The sequence below is a fragment of the Saccostrea cucullata genome, unplaced genomic scaffold (assembly GCF_032062105.1).
Source record: "Saccostrea cucullata isolate Sc308-1 unplaced genomic scaffold, CSIRO_AGI_Scuc_v1 ctg861, whole genome shotgun sequence".
Taxonomy (NCBI): domain Eukaryota; kingdom Metazoa; phylum Mollusca; class Bivalvia; order Ostreida; family Ostreidae; genus Saccostrea; species Saccostrea cuccullata.
Genome location: NW_026935377.1, coordinates 277,068 through 293,598, shown reverse-complemented (window position 1 = coordinate 293,598; position 16,531 = coordinate 277,068). Strand labels below are relative to the sequence as shown.

The 16,531-nt window shown below is 34.8% G+C and overlaps 2 protein-coding genes across 2 annotated transcripts; one reads left to right on the top strand and one right to left on the bottom strand.

The window, feature by feature from the left end:
* The first annotated feature begins 1,667 nt into the window (after positions 1-1,667).
* LOC134242638 (uncharacterized) lies at positions 1,668-8,712 on the top strand. Its single transcript, XM_062724743.1, has 2 exons — positions 1,668-1,724; positions 6,583-8,712. Exons 1-2 carry the CDS (start codon positions 1,668-1,670, stop codon positions 8,710-8,712), a joined length of 2,187 nt encoding a protein of 728 aa, XP_062580727.1.
* Positions 8,713-13,918: 5,206 nt separating this feature from the next.
* LOC134242637 (fibroleukin-like) lies at positions 13,919-16,531 on the bottom strand. Its single transcript, XM_062724741.1, has 5 exons — positions 16,249-16,531; positions 15,441-15,577; positions 15,171-15,267; positions 14,657-14,824; positions 13,919-13,983 (listed from the first exon to the last, which is right to left on the bottom strand). The coding sequence occupies exons 1-5, from the start codon at positions 16,529-16,531 to the stop codon at positions 13,919-13,921; spliced, it is 750 nt and encodes a 249-aa protein (XP_062580725.1).

The window sequence follows — 16,531 nt, the reverse complement described above, 5'->3', positions numbered from 1 at the left end:
AATATCATTTAAGCATTGTATTCATATTTTGGGATGTCTTTGGTCCTATAACACACCTGGCCGTGCCGACAAATTGAATACCGCGCATTAGCGCGGTATGATAATTTGTCGGCACGGCCAGGTGTCTTATAGTACCGAAGACATCCCAAAGTATGAATTCAATGCTTATATTTACATTCCTTAATTTTTCCTCTTCATAATTGTTCATTTCGGTAATCTTTAATGTGAATTTAGCGCCCTTCAAACCTGGTGTGCTTTTAGACGTAAGGGCAGTTTGTGACGTTTGTGACGTCGTAAAGTTAAATAACGCAATGACGTCGTAACGTTAACGCGCGGTGACAAGGTTTCGCGTGTGTTAAAAAGATTTGAACGTCATGGATTTCTATTGGATTTCTTGAAGAAAATTAAACTGAATGTAAATATATAAACTTATACGCATCACATAAAAAACGCAAAACACGATAAACGCAAAACATAATACACGCAAAACACGATAAACTCAAAACACGATAGACCTGATAAACGATTTTCACGTTAAGATAAACGCAAAACACGATAGAATTGTATCAAAATGCGGATATGTTGATTTAAATTCTTGCAATCCTTTACATCAAAATTAAAAAGTATATTTAAAGTATTTAAATTAAAAAAAAAACCTTGAGATCACTGTGGTAAATTTACAAAAGTTTGTTATTTATTTAGTTTTTGAAAATGATTGAATGGATTATTATGAAATGCAGACTGTATTATTACTTTTACTCAAGGAAGATTTCCGATTATTTGTGTGAATGTCGAAATTCTGATATTAAGGTTGGGCTATGCATCATTTAATTACGAGTATCTTAACATACATGTAATAGTTGCCCAAAAATTTCGTAGATATTTGATGTTTCTCACGGGTACTATTACAAATTTATGAAATTCTATCAAAAGATTTATTTTTAAGGAAAAAAATATACATTAATTTTGTACCCAATAAATTGATCTACAAATACTAACTTATTACACTACTACATTTTATTACATTATTATTACACGAAAATAACGCAATAAATTAAATATTTGTATTTAATGTCTAAAGCGCACAATCTGCGTTGAATAAAAAAAATCGTAATTAAATATAAAGATCATAGGGAAAAATACCTGTAGAAGAACCGCCGAAAGAATAGTTTTGCTAGCTTAAGCTAAAATTTGTTCACTATTCAAGCGATTTTGCCATTATTGAAATCAATGCTGCGGTAACAGTACACATCATGTATTAATTCCAGATGCAATGAATAGAAACAAATAATAACTTTAATCACATTTGTAGTAAAACAATGATTACATTTTATGGCAAGCAGGTACTCACTACCTGCCGACTGACCTGGCGCGATAGCGCACCCACAGGTGACTGTGGTGGGAACAGACCTCTTGGAACCCACAAGAGTGAATGCCACATGGAATGAATGAATTCAAGTTCTGACCCAGGTCCTCACTCTATACCTGTCTTTGTTGGAATACAACAACAGCATGGGGATAACACCCCCAGGGGTAGCTGGGTACCTTAGACCCCCAAAACCTGCCCTTGGTAGCACAAGGATCAAGCCGGTCCCTCAGGCACCCTGAGGTAACCCCTAAATCTTCCCCAGGACTGAGGATAGATTACCCAGAGTTTTGAGCCAGACATGGTAGAAATCATCATTCGTGGTAATCCCCGAACTCCGCCGCCCCCAGCCCAGACTGTGTCTTCAAGAACGTTACCATAATCCCAACATAATATGTATATAAGCTATGTTGCCTGTGATACTAAAAAAAATAAATAAATAAAACTGTACAGTAACACTGTACATAACACATAATCAATAATGATCACCAATGACACTGACTTACTGATCATGTATCACACCTTGGAAATGTCCAGTAAAACTCAGTATTGAATCATTTGTTACAACAGAAAATGTCCGATAAACACCAAATGGTCCCACCATATACATAATAACCACATCCTTCCTTTTATTTTGATTCCCACCGCTTGGGTGTTCCACATGCACAACACTTTCAATTTAGGAATATGCTTCTGTCACTGAAATTACAAGAGAGAAAACAAGAAAATCATGTACACAAATTTTGGGGAAGGGTGGGAGGGTGCAATTTTGCAACATGTCTACCCTTCTAGCTTTCTCGGTAGATTATGACAATCTGCTTGATAATATTACGTCATGTATTTAAAACCCATAGTCTCGATAATGTTTAACTACTACAATTAGAACGCACGAATTATCGCCCTTGCACTGGTATTAAATGCATTTATCAAAATATGGTGATAAATGCGATTAAAATGCTAAATGTAGGTACTTACCTCTCAACCCAACCTCATTCCCCCATAAACTTATTTTTTTTTTAATGTAAAACATGCTGATAATTTTCAACACAAAAATAAAATATTTTTAAATATAATAAAATTAACAGCAACAACAACAAAAAAAAACAAAACCACAAACACAGACGAAAACCATTCTTGAATGAATGGAATATCCAGCATGATTATGGTGTATTTCCTTGCCATGGCAACCGAAATGATATTTTCATTACTGTTTTCAGAAACTACACAATGCCTGCTTTCAGAATATAAAACATAGGTACGAGGGCCGTTCAAAAATTACGCGGACTGTGCTATTATTTACTCTTACAGACGTCATATAGTTATAAAATTTCACAGAAATATGTATTTTAAAGATTTCAATAAATTTTGGGCAAAATTTCTGTATTTAAAAAAAATTCTACTAAAATTATCGGTTTGTTGATATCTTTGAATGAGAAGTACGGCGCACGACAAAAAAATTGAAGCAAAAGCATGCGGATTCAAAAATTTAACTCATTGATTTTCTAAAATTCGCGATATTTTCAACAATTTTCTCAAATGTACCTTTAAATTGTTCTATTATTATATAATTAGATTTTGGACGTAATATTTGAAGTACTAACAGAAATATAGTGATTTTTCTCTGATGCAATTCCCGTGAAGACGACTGTGAAAATGACGTCTTCTGAATTGACGGCGCACCACAGTTTTGTTAAAATATGTGAAATGCTCGAGATATCGGCAACATATATCCAAAATATGCATAATAAAACATGTAGTTAACTAGGTTACTCGTGACATTCGCCCACAAATAGGAAATTGCAATTTTAGACAGTTAGACCTTTGTAAAAAGGCTATACCGGAGGACGGGAAGAAGATTATAGACGAAAAGTTAACTTTATCCGGACTGTAAAGAACGTGAATGAGAGTCACCAATATCACACTATATCTCATAAGAAGTTTTTGGCTTTAAAACAAAAAAAAGGAATATTCTTTACCTCCTTAATAGATTTTAAGCTTGACAAGAAATGGTGTTTTGATGTTGAATAGATAAGATAACTCAAACTATAAAGGTACTCAAGGGAAAATGTTGAGAAAATGAAAGCTCAATCACCTATTTTTTATAATGCTTGTGACCTCGAAGATTTTGCTGCGCCGTGACTTAGTGGTATGTCCTGAAAAATCACTCAAAATTAATACCAATTTACAACATTTTGATATGAAATTTTGAAGACCATATAAGTAAAGATTCTTTTACATTATTTGTGAAATTTTGCCCGATTATGTCGTCAAATATTTCTTCTGTGCAACTAGTCCGCGTTTTTTTGAACGGCCTTCGTATATACAACAATTATAAGAAAATCCCTAAAAAATGCACTGAAATCTTAATATCAACTTGTCTAGAAATGCTTAAAACCTTTGCTGTCAGATGTTTAATACATTACACTAAATCAACACGATAGCATTTTGTAAAAAAATTTTTAGTAATGTTGTATTAAAATACTTAATTAACATCGAAATTCATGAAATATTCACCGAAATTGCAAGTAATGTTGCACTAAATCAATAGTCTATGAACAGTTTGACACACTTACCGGTGAATTTGCTGATTCAGAATCAGGGATGATACTACAATCGTATACTTGTACTGTCCGGTTTTTGGTATATACTTCAATCTTTTCTAGCTCCAAAGATGAAATTTGATCTAGGCCAGGGGAACTCGGGGTATTTAAATTACGTTATATATAGATTCGTACTATTTTCCCGTTTTGAAAAGCTGTTGTGATACATTTGTCTATGATAAAACTTCTGAAGTTAATGTTTTAATGTTTTACGCCGAATCGGCAATATTTCAGCCATATATCGGCAAAAAGGATGTTAAACTTCATAGGGCCTCTTTAAAAATGTACAATCGTGCTTTAGTGATACACATAATCACAGCAGAACAAGACGTTAAACCAACCGAAACCTGAAATATTGAAAAATTGTCAAAATTCTGTCAATAAAAGCTCTATTTAGCGACATTAATTCTGGTTTTATTTAATTAACTTTTTAATTAACATTTAAAGGAGGAAAGCTAGGAAAAAACAAGTATGGTAAATAATGAAATATGCATTGTCCACGGGATAATCGTAAATCATGACCCTCGAGGTTAAAGTGGGGCCAAAATGGGGCATCAAAGTTTAAAATTGGAATGAACAGGAAAAATCTTTTGTAACGTTTCTGGGTATAGTGGTGGTTTTAGAACACTTTGTATTCTTTTACCACTCTATGGTTTACCCCGTTACAGAAATTAAATGTGGGTCTCTTATTTCTGAAATTTACCCAATAATAAGAAAAGATTGTAATTTTCTATAAATTTATTAAAAATCAATAAAAGCAGTTAAAACAGCTAAAAAGTCAGGAATTTACTAAAATATGGCCAAAACCAACAAAAAGTGGCAAAAACTGGGGAAAATGAGTATTTTTACCCCCAAGATGGGTAGACTTCACCTAATGTGGGAGAATAAAGGGACCCAAAACACTGGGTATTAAATGGCATCAGATTCACCCAACTTATAATATTCAGCACAAAATGTACTTATCAAAGTGGGATCATTACCATTCTGATGGGCGCTGCAGGCTCCATACCCGTGAGCAGTGCTGAGACTACTGATGATTTTCACTCTGGGCCTTTATTATATAGGTTTTCGTCGATAAGTGCGAACCGCGTCACGCGCAACACATACGTAAGGTACCGTACGGGTTGGCGCCGTTTTTTTTAGACACAGTACACAAAGTTAACAATCGCACAAAAGTGGCGATTAGGTAATAATAATGTGTTGCATACTTCATATGCTGTAATAGGATTAAAGAAAGATGCCAGGGTAACATTTAGGTGAGTCTACTTTTAGGGTAATCTTTGTTTATAGTATGGGCCATTGTGAACGGGTTCGTTTAATCGAGGAAATTCGGGATGTAACATAAACATATAGTAAACAATCGATATAAGTTAACGCATAAACAATATAACTTCGTGAAATCATTTTCATGACATCTAGGGCACATACAATAATTCATTCATATATTGTTAAAGGAGTTGAAGGACAGGGATAAGATGTCATGCACACAGCATTCAGCATTCAAAAATGTGTAACACTTTAAAAAATCTTCTCAAGAACAGCAAAGTCATGATTGGTCATAGTTATATGTAAACTTCCTCTGGTATACGAGGGTTGTTCGAAAAGTTCGTGGAAATCTGTTATATTTTTTCTTTGACGTCATATGCTATCCAAATTTGGTAGAAATATTTTTACAATACACATGTGTTAAAGTAAAATTTTGTGTGAAATTATTTGTATAATTAATGCTTGATTTATATTATCTTAATCTTGTTGATTTGTAGTAATTGCTCTAAACTACAGACTGCAGTGATCTGTTTATGTGATAAGGTCTTGACCGCTCATTAAGATTTGGCTGGGAAATTTAGCTCTTGTATCAGCATTGTTGACTTTTATCACCCGAGTCTCAGGGGGATTGAATGTCCGAAGTGCTGGCCATGAGAAAATGCAGAATTCATAGTGTTCACAATTAACGGGTTACCGTATATACTCGCCTATAAGTCGGTTTTTTGGGAGTTAATATCTGATCCAAAATTCTGTGTCCGACTTATAGGCGAGCTATAAAAAGAATGATATTATATGAGGTCAGTACATCTGAAATATAAGCTCCTGAGTACAACCGACTTATAGGCGGACCGACTTATAGGCGAGTATATACGGTAATTTAGCAGTGATTGGCAGTCTGTAGGTTGGGCAGTTCTTAATATTTAGCGTAGAATTTTTGTGTGTTCAATTAGTTACTCAGTCGGGTCCTGTGTGTAAAGTGTTACACGGGAATACAAAATAAACTTTGTTGGAAACTTTGGGCGTTTTTATTTAAAAACAGAAAGTTTCGGTGTAACATTTGAAGTGGTGGCAGCGGTAAAGGATCCTAATTAAATGTTGAAATATTGTTTGAAATTTTATACATATATTTGGATTTAACAAGCGGAATTAAAATGCCTAGGAAACAGGACTTGGAATTGGAATTACAACTTTCTAAACAAAAACAGGAACATGAATTACGTTTAAAAACACTTGAATTGGAACATGAAAAAGAAATTTTGGAATTACGTGTTCAGCTAGAGAAGGCCAATTCAACACCAGGAGCATATTCGACAGGAATGCCAAAAAATTAAACTTCAACCATTTAATCAGGAAAAAGATGACATTTTGTGCTATCTCTCTGAATTTGATGCGGTAGCTGAGCATGCAGGTTGGACTGAGAACTCAAAGGCTTTACAGCTTAGGTCACTTTTAACCGGAGAAGCTCGAGAAGTGTCGCAGCAAGTGACTTCGGGATACAGAGATCTGTATAAGGCTCTTTTGAATCGATTCGGCAAGCGCCGAGCAGACTACTTTCAGTTCCTGGAGGAAATTAAACGTAGACCAGGAGAGACTTACAGAGGATTAATGTCGAGAATAGATCTGTATTTGAGTCGTTTCATTGATGAGAAAGATCCCGTACAAAAGTTCCGAGAAGAATATTTCTTAAAGGCGTTATCTCCTCAACAAGCCCAGTGGATTAGACGGAATAAGGGAAGTAGTGAGTTAGTTGAAGCTGCTGAGGATTACATTCTACCAACAAAATCGGCCGAGGACAGAAAACTTCAAAATCCTAAAGTGTTAGGTGAGAAGAAGAGCCAGGAACAGGGGAACTCCGGAAAACAGAAAGGTTTGGAAAAAGTGAAATGTTTTAGCTGTGGGAACTTTGGACATTATGCAAACAAATGCCCAAAGAAAGGTAATCTAGCGTCGTGTTTCGTGAAAGGAGCATTATGGGGTTTACATTATGTTCCGGGAAAAGTGGATGATATGGAAGTGTCAATGGTCAAGGACACTGGAGCATCTATGACGCTATTGCGGGAGGATCTTGTTGATCCAAAATGTGTTCTACATGGACAAACTACTTCCTTGGTTACAGCTATTGGACAGCCATTCGAGGCTAAGTTAGCAGTGGTTAACCTGGAAACACCAATGTTTAAGGGACATGTTCAGGTAGGTTTAGTACCTGATCTGGTTGCAGATGGTTTATTGAGAATAGATGTTCTGGAGAGGAACAAAGTTGCAGCTGTGGTTACGAGAGCCAAAGCAAAAGAACAAGAACAAAATGAATTAAGTGCCAAAAATCGCATGAATAAATGTGATGTCGTACCAAGGGACTTAAACGTCGTGGTAACTAACGATGATGCTGGTGAAGTGAACCTTGATTTACCGGAAATTTCACTGGAAAAGTTGAGCGTGGTGAATGGAAATAAACTATCGAATCTTCAGAAACAAGACCCAACACTCAAAAATTGTAGGGATAAAGCATTCAAAAATGTATCACAAACTGAGACAGAACATAAAGCGTTTTACTGGGAGAATGACATACTGAAACGAAAATGGACTTCCAAGAAAAAGAATCTGTCGGGAACACAAGTGGTGCTTCCAGCATCGCTAAGAAAAGCAGTGATGAAGCTGGCACATGATCAGCCAATAGCTGAACATTTAGGAACTGAGAAGACCAAACAACGTATTCTTGCGTCATTTTATTGGCCTGGATTGTTCCAAGATGTGTCGGACTACTGCGCAGAATGTGACACCTGTCAAAAAGTGGCAAAAAGAAGTGCGGAAAGAGCTCCTATGGTCAACACACCTATCATAACTGATCCGTTTTCAAAGATCGCAATGGACATCGTTGGCCCACTCAATAGGACAACTCAAGGTAACAAGTACATTCTGACTGTCATTGATGAAGCTACGAGATACCCAGAAGCATTTGCTTTACCAAGTTCTGAAGCTGAACGAATATCCGACACACTCATTACATTATTTAGTCGAGTTGGAATTCCTAAAACCATTCTCACTGACCAAGGATCAAATTTCACAAGTGCGCTCCTGAAAGATTTATATGAGAAAATCAAAATCAAGGGAATAACTACAACGCCTTATCACCCGCAGGCTAATGGCAAAGTTGAAAGATTTAATGGAACGTTAAAATCAATGTTGAAAAAGTTGTGTATGGAGAATGGCGAAGATTGGGATGTACTACTTCCATATGTACTTTTCGCACACAGAGAAGTCCCACATGAGGAGACTGGCTTTTCACCATTTGACCTGTTGTACGGATGGCCAGTACGTGGTCCTCTTAGTGTTTTAAAGAGCTTTATGACTGGTGAGGAGGAAATAAAAACTTCAGAAATAGATCATGTCGTCAACATTCGAAACAAACTGGCTGATGTGACACAACTCGTGCAAATTAAACAACTTGGAAATGAGGCAGTCGAAAATCAAAGATTGGTATGATCGCTCAGCATCCAAAAGGACTTTGCGTCCTGGTTATGAAGTACTCGTTTTACTCCCGACCGAACCTGGCAAGATGTCCGCTCAGTGGAAAGGACCGTTTCGTGTGGTTAACAAGGTTAATGATGTTAACTATAAAATCAATGTTGGAGGACGACGTGGACTTGTTACTTACCATATCAATTTACTTCGTCCTTATAACCGGGCTACATTACTGGCAGCAACAGAAAATGGAATTGGACTTGAACAGCAATTTCCTAACGACACCACAGAAACCATTTCAGATCTTGTCTTTGGACATGGGCTGACACAAGTGCAGAGACAGAGTTTAAGGGGTGTTTGTCAGGAATTTTCAAGAATTTTCACATCAAAGCCGGGAAAGTGTGATGTTATCTCACATACAATCAGAAGAACGTCTGAGAATCCAATTACTCAGAGACCTTACCGGATACCGAAAGCTAAGAAACAGGAAGTGAAGGAGTCGTTGAATGAAATGTTAGAACAAGGACTTATTACACCATCCAAAAGTCCGTGGGCCTCACCAATTGTCCTTGTCAACAAGCCTGATGGGACAATTAGAATATGTGTTGATTATAGAAAATTGAATGAAATAACTCTCACGGACCCTTATCCCATTCCACGCATGAGTGAAATATTTGAGAAAATTGGAAGTGCAAAATATTTGAGTAGATTTGATCTAACAAAAGGCTACTGGCAAGTTCTACTGGCAAAGGAAACACGCAAGAAATCCGCCTTCATCACCCCATTTGGCCTTTTCGAGTTTACAGTGATGCCGTTTGGTATAAAGACGTCTCCAGCATCATTCATAAGACTTATGGATCGTATTTTAGATGGAACTCAAAATACTGTTGCGTACTTTGATGACATAATTGTTTCAGTCAGACGTGGGAAGACCATATCAAACATGTAACAGAGCTGCTTCAGCGTATTCATGAGGCCAATCTTACCATCAGACCGTCAAAATGTAAGTTGGGAGCAACAGAAATCATCTGTTTAGGACACATAGTTGGTGGAGGGACAATTAGACCAGACCCTAGGAAATTGAAGACCATGGAGGATTTTCCACTTCCCTTGACAAAGAAGGAATTAAGATCATTCTTGGGATTAACTGGATACTATCGCCAGTATATAGGAAATTATGCGGACATAACTGTACCATTGACTGATCTACTGAGAAAAAGTCAACCCGCAGAATTAAGATGGACGGAGATGGAAGTGCAGTCATTCAAGAAACTGAAGGAGGCCCTGATGACAGCTCCTGTTTTGGTCAATCCGAACTTCAATTTACCGTTTGTACTACAAACAGATGCGAGTAATAACGCAATCGGGGCTGTCCTGAGCCAACAGTTGCCAGATGGTGATCACCCAGTTGCTTACCTTAGTAAGAAGTTACTTCCAAGGGAAAAGAACTATTCATCGATAGAGAAGGAATTATTAGCTATCGTTTTGGCCATTGGATCGTTTTCGTATTACCTAGAGGGGAGGAAGTTTTACGCAGAAACGGATCACAATCCACTAACATGGTTGCATCGCTTGAAGAATAAAAATCAGAGACTGTTGCGTTGGGCCCTCGCACTACAATCGTACACCTTTGAAGTTAGATATAAGAGAGGAAGCAAAAACACAAATGCAGACGGATTATCAAGAATTTGAAAAGTGAAATGTGTTTGTGAATCATGGGCAATTATTGTGAAAATTTTATATTCATAAAATTCAAGTGCATTCAGTTTGGATTTAGAGTGAAATTCATTTTGGATTTATATTATTCTTTTGATGATTAATTGCTATTAACTGTTTAATACTTATTTGGACTGGCTAAAGTGAATTTAGTGACTGGTTAAATTTAATGTTGCTAAATACAGAATTATGAACTTGGAAAAAAATTCAACTATTGACAGTTAAATTTTTATCTTTGGAAGGGAGGTGTTAAAGTAAAATTTTGTGTGAAATTATTTGTATAATTAATGCTTGATTTATATTATCTAAATCTGGTTGATTTGTAGTAATTGCTCTAAACTACAGACTGCAGTGATCTGTTTATGTGATAAGGTCTTGACCGCTCATTAAGATTTGGCTGGGAAATTTAGCTCTTGTATCAGCATTGCTGACTTTTATCACCCGAGTCTCAGGGGGATTGAATGTCCGAAGTGCTGGCCATGAGAAAATGCAGAATTCATAGTATTCACAATTAACGGGTTAATTTAGCAGTGATTGGCAGTCTGTAGGTTGGGCAGTTCTTAATATTTAGCGTAGAATTTGTGTGTTCAATTAGTTACTCAGTCGGGTCCTGTGTGTAAAGTGTTACACGGGAATACAAAATAAACTTTGTTGGAAACTTTGGGCGTTTTTATTTAAAAACAGAAAGTTTCGGTGTAACATATATCCAAATGATTTGAATTCATTTTTTTCAAAATATTATGATTTATCTTTGAGATTGTATACTGTTCGTTATCTCCATATCCTTCATCTAAAACTTATCTAGATTTTTAAAAAGCCAAAAATCGGATCTTAGAGCAAGGTCAAAATTTAGTGAGTTATAGACAATACACTATATAATGTCTGAAGTCATATTCTTTGTAAAATGGAGCAAAAATGAAACCAACCTGGAAATTTAAATTAGAAATTGTTACATTTATTCGTGTACCAAATTTTGGATTAATATTTTGCGTTGTTGAAAAGAAATTAAATAGAGAAGATAGGTAGTCCTTATTGAAAACGACAAAAATGATGACGTTTTAGAACGTCACGGAGCAACAGATAACAATGCAATTTTGTGCTTTACTTAAAAAGAAATCCTGATTAAACTCTAAAAGTGTTGCAGGACTCAGAAAATATGTCACAAGCGAATTGTATGTGTGTGTACAAATACATGTAGTACACTTATTATTGAAGGTGTGCAATTGGAAATTTCAATTGACATACACTCTGTATCGGACGAAGACAATCTGTATCGGACGCAGAAGCTACGATTTAACTGTAAAATTCTTGACAAAAACTTTCAAAAGATGGAACGTCAAGGAAAGGCATAGGAGATTCAGAGTTGCGTATGTATCCTGTGAAAGGAGACTTAAGTAATAAAAGAAATTAAACCTTAAAAAAGGAAATTATATAACGAGTACAATTCTTAAAAAATGAATTTCAAGTATAAGAAGAATGATTAAATGAATGGACATTGGATTACACTTTGTGAAATATATATGGATAGTGTATTTTAGAAATTCTGGACGCTTTGTTTTAACGTTACATTGCCGTTAAGTGTGCTCCGCGGATACAAAACATGTGGATTTTAAATTGATTTCTGTTAAATCGAATGGAATGAAACTTTACACATTAAAAAACTAACATTTTTATATATTTTAATGTGCTTATTTTTAATTTCTACCGAGTAGTATAACAAATATTGACATCGTCCACGAACTTTTCGAACAACCCTCGTAGAAATCTAAAGCAATACATTCTTTAAAGTCTTTAAAAATCTTCTTCTCAAAAAAGGCAAAGCCATTATTATGCTACTTGGAAGCATCCTCAGGGTGTGTAAATTTATGTTGGTCAAATAATGACCCCTGAGGGCAAAGGTTGGCCATTATGGGTGATCAAAATAGAAGGATAACATAGAAAAAAATCTTTAAAGTTCTTCTTTTCGACAACAGCAAAACTGTGATTGTTTATATTTTTATGGAAGCATCCTCAGGTATTGTAGATTCAAGATTGTTCAAATCATGACCCACGGGGTAGAGGGGGGCGCAGTGGATAATTAGGCTTTTATGTTGGAATATATAGGGAAAATTGTTAAAATTCTTTACAAGAACACCAAAGCCATGATTGATCATGAATATAAAAGTATAAAAAGATATAGATGTAAGTTTGTACACCCCCCTTCCTTGAACCTATTTTTATATTTAGTCTTTTCAATACTGAACTATTTTTTTGCTTAGCTAGTTGCTCATGTGAACGATGTGGCCCCTGGGACTCTTCTTTTTTTTATTAACACCAGCTCTTTAAAAAATCTTTTTTCTCTTTATTGGATTAGACGTACCAAAATTCAATCTAGATTAAAAAATATATATATATTTCATTGTCCATCCAGAGAATGACATGACTAAACACACACTTAAGTATTAAATCATATTTTAAACTGTCTCATAATTGCGCAGATGTGTGTAAAAAAAATGAGTAACACGCGATTACACTGCTTTTAGATATGAGACTACATCTTTAAAAAATAACAATTCCATTCCTTTATTTACTTTTTGTAACTCCTAGTCTTGTTTTTTTTCACTTTGTTTATTTAAAAAAAATATATATGGAATACCTCAGGTAAGTAACAATAAAGTGAAGTTTGAATTTTGATTTTCGCTTATGACATTGCACTTTCCTGGTATTGAACGTTTGGGATGCATCAGATAATCTTTTGATCCCCGGTCTGTATTATGGTGTTTTGTAAGGTAAAACCATACGTTTCACAATAAAGCGATCTTCATCCTAATTATCCAAACACACTCCTTCATGTGGCAGCGTTTGTAAATAAGAACGACGTATTTCTAAATTCAAATTTATTTCAATACATATAATTTGCATCGTTTACTAGATACATTCGGTTGAAAAAAATACAATTTATTGTTTTAAAATAATAGTTCAACTGTTCCCGCACCTACACTGAAAACATATTTGTTGACAAGTCACTTGATGTCTAACATTATATAAAACGATCAACATTATCTAGATCTGTTAAAAATCGTTTCCTTTATATCAAATCATCTGATTGATTGGTGGTCTTTCATCTGTAAAAAAAAAGAAGAAAAATTAAAGTTTCTCAAAATTTGTCCTTTTTGCCGTTTTAAATGTTTTTGGAAATATCAAAATGAAAATATCGGTTATTAAAATTGAATACTATTTTTACCTAGTGACGTTTAATTAACATGGTTGTCTCCCTGACAGATTGTCCACCGACTACTGTAGGATACCACCAGAACGTCGAGGACCATGGAACGTTGAGGTTGGCTAGGAAACAGTGGTAATACCACCAGCTTCCTCCGTGGTACACAGCACAGTTACCACCACTCGATCTGTCATTGTCCCTGTCAGGGGTGGTAAAGTACATCCCAGACAGATCTTTGTCAGAGCTTCCCGTGTCCATCATACCGTCACCTGTAGAGTTATAGAAAAGTATACAACAGAGTTCATTGATTTATATCACATTTCTCTTCTGAATACTGAAGTATGTCTTAGATAGTCGACCTCCCAAGCTGTCTTCTATAAAGAAAGATAATATGAAAAAACACATAATACAGTATTAAGAGCAATTCATTAAGCGTCATTTCTAGTGAAACAATAAATCCCAGGCGTGTTACACTTTTAACGTATGCTATGAAATAATGGAGGGTAAAGGTCACTGGACATATTAGAACAAAATTAATAATAAGAAAAAAATGATTTCTTTAGAGATTGTGCCTTTAAAATGTATGAATTGCGTTGAGATGCTTTGAATTTAATTGTTTTAATTTGTTTGGATCAAATGCATTTTTGAACATCAAGCTATTATGAGAATATCAGCAATAAACATCAGTTCCGCGCTAAACACATCCTATTTCATAGTAGTTGTTTAAACTGTGAATTATTGAAAATCACTAAAAAAGAAGCCCAAAAAATCAAAAGGTCATTACTGAATATGCTAGTTATAAATAATTTAACATAATTTTCTATGGTTGAAAATATACAATTTAAAAATTCCAGCTTATTAGCAATGTCAATTTCAATTTCAGCTGAATTCGGGAAAAGTGAAATCGTGGAATCAAAGACGTTTACGGAATATTAGAAAAAAATATATTTGTCTTTTTTTAACCAGTTGATCTTTTATGCAAAGACGAATATAAAATTATTCTTGGTGTGAATCTCACTTTTAAGATCTTATCTTAAATACACTTACCGAGTGATCCTGTGACAGGTCCTGCGAGAAAGAGTTGATATTTCCCTGTTTCATCGGAGACTGAGAATCTATCGTACATTTCATACAGCGTTGTACCATTCTGGAGAGTGATGGACACATACAAGGATGAGGTGTTTTCTTTTGTTAATTGATGGATTACGTCATTTCCTGAATTTAGACATATTTACATTCAAAGGTAAAATTTATTATAAAACAATAATTCTCTTTTTAATATGAATATATATTAATGAAAAATCGGATTATTTCCTTTGCTGTAGATATTGATGTTAATTGTGGTTTCATTAAGACCATGCCAATAAGTGATTTTTATCCTTTTTTATTCATTTTTTCCAATTAAACACTGTATGTGGCTATCGTCAGAACACAGCATCCTGTCTTTAAATCAGATGTATCTTTGATACGCTTTCATTTTGTCATCTGTCACAGTAAAGACATACGTATTGTTAAATTCTGAAGCTGTTGAAAGCAAAAGAGATTACAGTGTAACACATACCAACCCAAACATCCTGAATTGGGTCACCAAAACCATTTTTATATTCCGTCCAGGTCCTGTTAAAACTCAGGGACCCATTGATGCGTTTTTGGATTGCCTTTAAAAGTTAACATGTATAACAATACAGATCATTGTAATTAACAATTGTTAATTGATCAGTATATTAACTAAAATAAAATTTTCAATTTTTTCATCCTGCATTTGTTTAAACACCACAGACATTGGGAACAAATTCTATAATGTACACTAAGAGTAAAATAAACTACATACAGTCCATCCCCCGTTCAATGTATCCATGTCGCAATACACCCTGACAGCACGGGAGCGGATCCCAAAAGGATAAATTTCATACACCCCTGTGTTACTGTGACCATTATCATGAAGGTCTTTGCAGTCCTTGGGAACAACTAAGGCAGAAAAAATAGTCATATTATTTATACATGTATGTATAGGTAGTAAGAGGATACATTATACTTGGATAAATTGAGGTTCACTGCTGACCTTAAGTTGTTAACTACAAAATGGATTGTGTTTAGCAGTTCCTCATTACCTAAAATAATTTTTCCTTTATAGATTTTTTTTATATATATATTTAATCTATTTCTTTGAAGAAAAAAAAACACTACAGGCGAAAGAGAATGCTTAGTAGTCCATGGTTTCCATCTCAGCTTCAAGAAAAGTTACTAGCTTACATAGAAGAGCATCCTTGTTTATTTTTTAGTCAAGTAAAACTTTTTTCTAATGGTTACGAATGATGAAATGTTTTTAACGTAAACTGAATTTTATTTTTGTATTGTGTAAGCATGTGAGCTTTAATTTTTTTCGCATGTCCTTTACAATTGAAGTTCAATTAATATTTTTTTCAAAGGTTTTTCCATCCTTAAAAACGAAAAAAAAAAAAAGATATATATAATTTCTTCAAGGTCAAATTCAGTTTTCAATCGAAATCAAAGTAATTAGAAGAAAAAAAGGTAATGTTCAGGACTATTATTTAGAATTAGTAATTTTCAGCGATAAAAACTAAACATATAAATGTGATTTGTGGCAAACGAAATGAAAAATAACAGTTAATACATACAGTCATGTAAGTAATATCTCCACCCGGCCTCATCAGAGATCTCAGAGGTGAAATTCTTCTTGTGTGTACGACATTTCTTCATCTGGGGATTAAATCCAAAGAAACTACACTCCCTTTGACAACGCGCTGCACACTCTATAACAGATGTAGATTTGTGTTGACCTAAAAGTTCTTCATTTGATATTTTATCATCTAGTTTTGCGATATATTTTCGCGAAATAATGGTACACTGAGACACGGCAAAGAAGACAAAAATTAAATAGATAGCCCAAAGAGCGCCCAT